This window comes from Melanaphis sacchari, unplaced genomic scaffold (assembly GCF_002803265.2).
Source record: "Melanaphis sacchari strain LSU unplaced genomic scaffold, SCAv2.0 Contig10_pilon_pilon, whole genome shotgun sequence".
In the NCBI taxonomy this organism is placed as follows: Eukaryota; Metazoa; Arthropoda; class Insecta; order Hemiptera; family Aphididae; genus Melanaphis; species Melanaphis sacchari.
In genome coordinates, this window is record NW_020270420.1 from 3,199,418 (window position 1) to 3,208,105 (window position 8,688).

At 24.3% G+C, this 8,688-nt stretch overlaps 3 protein-coding genes across 3 annotated transcripts; 2 read left to right on the top strand and 1 right to left on the bottom strand.

Moving 5' to 3' along the window:
* The first annotated feature begins 286 nt into the window (after window positions 1-286).
* On the top strand, window positions 287-3,354 carry LOC112603586 (transcription initiation factor TFIID subunit 13). The gene is made up of 4 exons (XM_025352235.1): window positions 287-522; window positions 2,552-2,725; window positions 2,851-3,016; window positions 3,199-3,354. Exons 1-4 carry the CDS (start codon window positions 496-498, stop codon window positions 3,240-3,242), a joined length of 411 nt encoding a protein of 136 aa, XP_025208020.1. The 5' UTR covers window positions 287-495; the 3' UTR covers window positions 3,243-3,354.
* On the bottom strand, window positions 785-1,839 carry LOC112603585 (33 kDa inner dynein arm light chain, axonemal). The gene is made up of 3 exons (XM_025352234.1): window positions 1,700-1,839; window positions 1,370-1,639; window positions 785-1,291 (listed from the first exon to the last, which is right to left on the bottom strand). The coding sequence occupies exons 1-3, from the start codon at window positions 1,790-1,792 to the stop codon at window positions 929-931; spliced, it is 726 nt and encodes a 241-aa protein (XP_025208019.1). The 5' UTR covers window positions 1,793-1,839; the 3' UTR covers window positions 785-928.
* A 1,407-nt stretch (window positions 3,355-4,761) lies between the features above and the next one.
* On the top strand, window positions 4,762-5,907 carry LOC112603618 (probable Golgi SNAP receptor complex member 2). The gene is made up of 4 exons (XM_025352289.1): window positions 4,762-5,116; window positions 5,194-5,299; window positions 5,368-5,523; window positions 5,582-5,907. The coding sequence occupies exons 1-4, from the start codon at window positions 4,989-4,991 to the stop codon at window positions 5,825-5,827; spliced, it is 636 nt and encodes a 211-aa protein (XP_025208074.1). The 5' UTR covers window positions 4,762-4,988; the 3' UTR covers window positions 5,828-5,907.
* The last annotated feature ends 2,781 nt before the right edge of the window (window positions 5,908-8,688 follow it).

Consider the following 8,688-nt stretch of genomic DNA (forward strand, 5'->3'; position numbering starts at 1 on the left):
TGTTTGGTAAAATGTTATATATATTGATATTAAAAATGTAGTAACTGTTATTTTGATAGTAACAGTAACAGATTTTAACAATAAACAGTTATCAAAAATGATAACAGGTAACCATCACTAGCGTAGACTAGTAACTGACCCCATCCCTTCCACGATAAATATTATGTCGTCATCAACATAAGCACACCGTATCATAGTATTATCACAATTTATTTAATATTTATTATTTAATATATTAATATAAAAATTATAAAATGGCATGTATCATGTTGTATACCTAATGTATATTAAAACTCACAAATTTTGACAATCTTAAATTCTTAAACATCATTAATTAATAATTTAAAATTTTAATCAATAGTGAATTCTTATCTCATTGATTCTTGTTAAGAAGTAAACAATTACAAATTTACAAATCAAAACAAGTCGTAAAACAACATTAAATTAATTTGAATGGTGTTAAATTTTTAAAAAATTGTGTGTGTTATTCTTGAAATGGCTACTGAAGATGCATTCGATCAGGTAATAGGCAATATTTGTCAATAAATATGTAAACAATGAAAATGACATATCTCCAAAAAATTTAATTACACAAGTAAATCACATTTAAATTAAAATTTCAACTATAAAATCCAATTTTTTGTAAGTATGTTCTTAATATTTTGTTTTCAAATAATCAATGGTTCTTCAACTACCGCTCAATTTTTATATTTTATACAAATAAAAGTTTTACAAGTATAGAAAAACAATTGTTGAAGACTAAATTATACAAAACTTAGGTGTAAAATAATATGTGACTACCAAAAAATTAAAGATCATAGTTGAGGAATTTTTTGAGGAATTTCAACATCATCCTACTTAAAATAAAAAAAATCATAAAAACTACTCATATTTTATTTGAGTAGCTAAGTGACTCGATTTCTTAAACTTATTTTTTAGGTGCTATAATTCCTTCTAGCTGAGCTTTTAACTGTTGGTTAGATCTTTTCAAAAAATTGATTTCTTCATTGTGTCTTTGTTGTTCAGCAATTCGTTGTTCAGTTCCTTGTCTTTGAGCCATTTCATATTTTGCAATTGCTGTTGCTAAGTCATCCTTGATTTTTTGTTTTTCAACTTCCAATTCAGTTAATCGATCTTGCATGTCAAGCTTATTATGCTCTGCAGACAATGATTTCCTTATACCAAAAGCAATACTACTCTCATATAATGACCGGTAAGCATCCATTGTCATTTTAAGTTCATCGCGGACTTTTAGTAACAAAAGTCCTCGTTCTGCACAGTTAATAGTGACCTGAAAATTAATTAGGTATATCATGAAGGTTACAACAAAAATTGTTTTATATTAGTTATTAATCAATGTTATTTCAACCTGGCGAATTATTTCATCAAAACACTGAGAATAGAGAGCTCTCCGAATTGGACAAATACCCGTTTCTCGTGCCTGTAAATGTTGCAAACTCATATCTAACATTTCTGTCAATTTTATTACATCCATTCTAGTAGCTGGTTGGTTTGAAACTTTTTGTCTCCACTGTTTTCCATTTTCTTCCCATTCTCTTGGTGGCAAAATACAATTTAGAATTTCATCGCATTCTTTAATTTTTTCATTTGATATTAAACCATCTTTTTCATTGAGTTGCTGTTAATTATAAAATAACTAATTTTATTTATGGCCCATTACATTTAAATAATAACAAACCTTATTTGTCAATTTTTCTTCACGTTCTATGACTGCTACTGGATTACTGTAACGAACTAAATTCATTTCCAAAGGTACTATTTTTTCTCCCATCGTTAAAGATTTAATTACAAAATAATCATAAAAAAATTAATATAACTTTAAAAAATGTTATAAAAAGACAACATTTAAAAAAAACCTATACATATATATGTTATATCAGTTGTCATGGTAAAGTTATTGATTAACATTATAATATAAGCTTCAATAAATATCTTATTATAAGTTTCAATATTTATCTATGAATTATTAAATTTAATAAGTATACGTAATAATATTTTTAAATAGTTCCTGTAACAAATGACGATAAAAAAATGTTTTCACTCATTTTACTGTAAATTGTTAAACTGATGATTTTTTTGAAAATGTTTATGTATTTAAATCAAAATTAGAATAAATAGTTTCTTAGTAATTTAAATTTATGTAAAAAATATAATCTTTGATAACGGTTATAATTTATAAATAATATGTGTAATAGTGTAATACTTAGTCTATTACCAATTATACTCAGACAATGTTTATAAATTAATAAAACTTTAAAAATACCATAACCCATTTATTTTCCAACTCTATTATCATCTTTATTAATCAGTTTAAAAACTTGAAAACTGCTTATTGAAATTTAGATACTTTAAATGTTTAAAAAATAAATAACAAATCTAAGTAATCGAAAATATAGATTTTATTTATATTTAAAAATTTTAATAAATGTATAACTGAAGAAAAAATGAAGGTAACCCTGCTTTGTTAATCACTCTGTATATTTATTATTTTTATGTATGATCAACCATTTAAAATACTATGATTTTTTAGTTTGACGAAGAAGAACAACAAGTAGAAAGTCAATCATTTACAAAAGCTGGTCGAAAGCGACTTTTTTCAAAGGAATTGCGTTGTATGATGTATGGTTTTGGTGATGATGAAAATCCATATACTGAAAGTGTTGACATACTTGAAGATCTAGTGATTGAGTTTATCACAGAAATGGTAATATAATAATTAATAAGTTATTATTATACATAGTTATTAATTATTGTTAATAAGTAACTATGTATATTTTACTGCCATAAACTGATAAATTATATTTTTATTATTTTTAACATTCATTTTAGACTCATAATGCTATGGAAATAGGACGATCTGGACGAGTTCAAGTAGAAGATATTGTATTTTTAGTGAGAAAAGATGCAAAAAAGTATGCTAGAGTCAAAGAATTATTAATGATGAATGAAGAATTGAAAAAAGCACGTAAAGCATTTGACGAAGGAAAATTTGCTGGTAAAAATAAAATAATTTCAATCAAAAATATTGAATCTTGATATTTTTACATTAAAAAATTATATAATTTTACATTTTTTTTTTAATAAATTTATAATTAGATAATTTTAATAATTTTATGCATTATTCATAAACTGTATATTATAAAGTTATGCCAATTAATTATTATTTTATTGTTACAGGTAATGAAGTCCCAAACAACAGTAATACTAGTATCAATAAATAATGAATGAGACTTTGTTCGATTTATATTTATTCGTATTACTTAATATGTACTTTTACATTAAGTAACATTGAATGCTTTACTTTTTAAATAACTTTTAAGCATTATAACATTGTATATCTTTATTTTTTTTTTTTTTTAAATATATTTTTTAGGTAAAATATTATGCTTAAATACTACAAAAAATTGAGTTTTATTTAAAACCTGCCATTATAATACAACTTGTTTCTTTATAACAATTCTTTACTTATTGAAATTCATCAATTAAAGTAACAACCTGTATAAAAAAAATCAGTCAACACTTAAGCCCATCAAATAACTTGATTTTTAAATTGTTTCACATTAATACAATTTTATGGTTACATTGTTTAAAACTAGTTATTTTTGTTAATAATTTAATATTGTTAAACCTTTGAGCTTTTAAAATAATAGGCACCCACATTTTTCTTTTCTTAAATCTAAAGTATTGACTGAAATGATTTAAAAGGTCTCGCACTCTCACATCATCAATTGGTTAATAAGGTAACTGTGAATTAAACTTTGAAACTCATATTGTGTATGATTATTGATTAAATATGAAGATTTTTTGTTTTAAAAATCATTATCATGTTTTAATTGTTTTATAATAATTTGTATACACTTTATGATATGAAATAAGGTATAAAAAATTGAATTGAAAATTATTCCTTTTAGTTTCAGTTAACTACTGTTATCACTTATCACTTAACTCTATATAAAATAGAATTACATATAATATAATTGGGTTTCCTCTATATAAAATAGAATTACTTATAATATAATTGGGTAATATACTAACGTATAAAAGTATTTATGCTAAACTATATCAAACAATATATCATATTTTATTTAAGCTAAACGTTAAAATACCTTTATTTTAGTTTTTGGAAAAATGTGGATTATTTTTTATTTCTTTATATCACATATTCACATGTCAATGATTTATTTTAGATTTTTTTTAATAGACACCAAACCTTTATAATATATTATCTTACAAATGTACTTTATAACAAATTGTATATTAGGTATATACAATAATCCAGTTTGCTCTTTAAAAACGTGATTTTTTTTAAATGCACAGTTTTAAAATTCTTTTAACTCGCTTTGATAATATTAGAGTGCGTAGGTATTCATAAAATCTAGATTAATACGTCCTAAGATTTCTTAGGCTAAAAATATACATAAAATAATATTTGACGCTCATTAAATTAGTAAAAAATATTAAGTAACTTGGTGCCTTTTAAGTTTTAAATGAATAAATGACATGAACATTGTTCGTTATTTCGTTAATAATTTTAAAGTTTGTCCAGAAAATAGAAATATTAATTTATTAATGTATTATTGACAATAACTATAATTTTACCTATACAATAACTATTGTATACGTCCATTAAATTTACTTACTTGTCAGCACTGGTGTGCTTACATTTTAATCATTCTAAAACTGTTTTATATTAATGTATATATTATCTACCATATACGTGTCTGTTATCAAAATTTAAAAAATAAATTTACAAGCAATGTCCATTCCACTGTCCGGTAACAGACGGTACTACGCTAGGTGTGACTCTACCGTCTACATATTTTCAACAATCTACTCTCCAACGATTTTTATCACGGAAACTGATTGATTTCACAATATCTTATGAAGAAATTGTAAACATATAACGTGTTGATCTTAATTTCGAAAACAGTTTATACCTAGTACTTCGTACTTACATATGGTACACAATGGAAAATTTATACCATCAGACGAATAGATTGATATTAGAAACCCAAGAATTATTCCACAGATTGGAGAATTCGAAATCCGAACTGGTCGAAGCAGATGTACAATCAAGAATATTAACCATTTCACAGTAATGAATATATTATTTTTATTTAATATAATTGTTTTTACTCTAAAAAATATTTACTAATTAAACATTTCGTTTAGAAACTGTGAACACTTAGACATTCTTGTGCACAAAGAACCAGTTTCCAGGCGTAACAATGCCAAATTACGTGTAGATCAACTCAAATATGATTACCAGCACTTGCAGGTAAATGCCATTTTGTATTAAATAATTATTAATTGCTATCAAATTTAAAATGTATAAATTTATATTAGTCAGCATTAAGAACACATCAACAAAATCAGCTAAGAAGATTGAGAGCTGAGCAGGAACGTGAAGAACTGTTAAATCGGCGATTTACTAGAAACTCAGACATGAATGATACAACAATATTAATCGATAGTTCTATACAACATCAAAATTCATTACAGGTACCTTTATATCATGATTAAATTTAAACATTTTTATTAACTATATTATTTTATTCAGGGTGCAAATCGAGGGGTTGATGATTTATTAGGATCTGGTGTCAGTATACTACAAAGTTTACGTGAACAACGTGATCGATTAACAAGTACTCGAAATCGTTTAACTGGAATTTTTGGTTCGCTTAGGCTTTCAAATACAACTATGAAATACATTGAAAAAAGATTAAAGGAAGATAGGTATATATTATATGGAGGAATGGCCATCACAATTCTCATTATAATTATAGTAATGATATATTTTAGTTGATAACCATTGATCAAGTTAAGTTACTACTTTGGTGAGTTATACCATGGATTATAATACTGTAATCTTCCTTATAATGTATATTATGTTTATATAATATATATTTTACAATTAATTGTTACTATTTACAAAATTGTTTTTTAACTCTTTTATTTATTTATGAATAAAAACATTTATTGTATGTTTATTAACTGTTAATATTAATATATTTATTAAATAATTCCATACAATTGTCAAACAAATTATTTTCAAAAAATACTCATGTTAGAAATAAACTTGTAACATTTTTTTATAAAAATTTTGGAATGTATTGATTTTACATTGATTTATATTTTTGTGTATGTGTGTGTATTGTGTTTTAAATGAAAAACTACTTTGATCTACAATTATAAAACTAATTTTTGGTTAAAAATTGAATCTAGTTAGAGATCAAAAGTGAAAATTCTTAAGTACATTTCCAATGATCGAACAAAAACAAACATTTTAAGACAAAACAAATTTTAACAAAATCCATCTTGGTTTTTTGCTATAATTCAAAACAAACATTTATAGGATTTAATTTTTTGCCAAACATTCATACAATCTTATTCTGGAATAATTTTTAAAATATTCTGACTGAACAATGTAAACATTTGAAATTGTCAATTTAAAAAAATAAATAATGTTTGCTTTGCCAAAAAAACTCAAATATTTAATAGAAAGTTTCTCATAAATTGTTAATATTGAAATTAAAAAAAAAAAAATTGAGCATTAATTTAAAATATTATTTATTAATTGGTATTTGAAGTTAATAGCTTGAACTAACATTTTGAGGAAAATTGGAGTATAAAATACATACAATTTTTAATGTTCATACTTATGGTTTGACAATTTCATACAAGATTCCATAATAATTTTGTTAATAAATATTAAAAAGAAAAAAGTTACATGCAATTTCATAAATATTTTTGATAAAATAATGATTTTTCACTAAAAAATTATAATTTTTTAATGTATTTTATTCAATTATAATAACTTATATTGCAACTTTAATCATTCCATTGATACTTAAATAATAATTTTCTTTTCTCTATTTTTAGACTATTTTAAACTAATTATAGGCATTTATTTTAATGCTGGAGCAAAACTCTGAATAATTTAATTCAAAGTCTCACCTATTTATTCTTTTAGCTTCTTAAAAATACATTATTTTTTTGATGAGCATTTGAAGTTAAAATTTTCAAATTATAAGTATCATCGTTCTTAGAAAAATATCAAATGATGAACATTATTGTCAATAACCACAACCTTTAGGCTATAGTAACTAAATAACTATTTATAGTGAATAATCAAAAGACTATTGTAGTGTAGCTTTAGTAGTATATATATATTTTATATAGTCGCCTTATAATTCTATGTCTTTACATGTTTTAAGTTTGTAACAATATCGCAATGATGTACTTAGGATTTTAGTACTGTGGGTCTACCTCTATAAGACAAGTTGAAATTAATTTTTAAGTAAAAGTTAAAACTTGTTACAAACTTAAGATATTATTAATTTGTATTTGTATTTGTTGCATTAAAATGTATATTTAATAAACAAATTTACTTGGAATATTCAAATCATTTTAAGAAGAAATGATGCATATTTATTATTTTATTTTTATATACGTATAGTTGCAGTATATTTAATCAATTTTTGTTTTCAATAACTGCTTGCATTTTTACAATAGATTTAGGTTCTAAATTCTAATCCATTATAAAAATAATATGAACATAAAGTTTATATTTTTATCATAATGTATAAAAGTAAGTATAATAAGTACCTAAGTAAAAATAAAGAACATAATAATAATTTCTGCTTTTTGTCATTAGCGCAAACATATTATAATGTTATTAAAATCAATTTTTTGTGCTGTGTTGCTTTCTATGCTCAAAATTGCCAAAATTGATAACCGATCTTCAGTCACAGTTCATCAAATGCATGTTTTGAACCATTTTGGGAAAGTTGAAACTTCTTTTTGCGTTTACGCTACTAACTAGAAGTGTATAAAATATTTTATATGAAGTATTTACATTTAGATACGAAGAAACTATGAATTTTATACTTCATTTAATTTTAAAGGTTCAATTGAACAATATCGGCAAATATTTTATAAAAACTATAAGAATCCGTACAGGCCCGACTCAAGTGTTTAAACGCAACACTTCTAAGCAAACTTGGGTTTTGCCACCCTTTGTATGTAAAATTTTTAAAAATTACAGTAGAAGCCGCTTATTAGAAACACTTTGAGACCAAGGTGAAATATAATAACAATTAATTGATTGATTTGATTTTACTATGAAAAAAAAAATGAAAAATATACAATGTATTATTAAACATGTATATATTGTATGTATAATTTAAAAAAAATGTACATACATATTTTACTATATTAAGTATTTAAAATCGATGTTTATTTTTCTGCATCGAATAAAACTCCACGACCATATTATTTTCGTACGAGTAACGCTGAATTGCTGCTCAAAGCCTTTTTCATCTGTACGGTGCTGGACTGCTATCTTGAGGACACTAAAAAGGCCCTTACACACTAGGCGAATAGTTCGCACACGGATGCGATTTTAAATCTTCGCCCAAAATTAAGCATTTGCGATCGATCGCGGACGATTGCGGATTTTATTCGCTCGCTTTACGTAGAGTGAATGGTTCAATTTATTACAAGCTATTTAATTTTAAGCGAACGTTCGAGGCGATTTAAAATCGCGTCCGCGCGTACTACAAACGATACGTACAGGAAAGAACATTCTTATAAAGAATATAAAGGTACTTACTACTTACGAATTTACTATAAAGGACAATAAAAATAAACGTAACGACGACAGCA

What these genes read in the sequence shown, in the direction of transcription:
- LOC112603586 (XM_025352235.1), top strand. Translation starts at nt 496, where the DNA reads ATGGCTACTGAAGATGCATTCGATCAG. An exon ending in CTGAAGATGCATTCGATCAG is followed by an intron (nt 523 to 2,551) that starts GTAATAGGCAAT and finishes ATGATTTTTTAG; the next exon opens with TTTGACGAAGAAGAACAACA. An exon ending in TGACGAAGGAAAATTTGCTG is followed by an intron (nt 3,017 to 3,198) that starts GTAAAAATAAAA and finishes TTATTGTTACAG; the next exon opens with GTAATGAAGTCCCAAACAAC.
- LOC112603585 (XM_025352234.1), bottom strand. Translation starts at nt 1,792, where the DNA reads ATGGGAGAAAAAATAGTACCTTTGGAAATGAATTTAGTTCGTTACAGT. An exon ending in AAGAAAAATTGACAAATAAG is followed by an intron (nt 1,640 to 1,699) that starts GTTTGTTATTAT and finishes TATAATTAACAG; the next exon opens with CAACTCAATGAAAAAGATGG. An exon ending in TTGATGAAATAATTCGCCAG is followed by an intron (nt 1,292 to 1,369) that starts GTTGAAATAACA and finishes ATTAATTTTCAG; the next exon opens with GTCACTATTAACTGTGCAGA.
- LOC112603618 (XM_025352289.1), top strand. Translation starts at nt 4,989, where the DNA reads ATGGAAAATTTATACCATCAGACGAATAGATTGATATTAGAAACCCAA. An exon ending in ATGATTACCAGCACTTGCAG is followed by an intron (nt 5,300 to 5,367) that starts GTAAATGCCATT and finishes AATTTATATTAG; the next exon opens with TCAGCATTAAGAACACATCA. An exon ending in AACATCAAAATTCATTACAG is followed by an intron (nt 5,524 to 5,581) that starts GTACCTTTATAT and finishes TATTTTATTCAG; the next exon opens with GGTGCAAATCGAGGGGTTGA.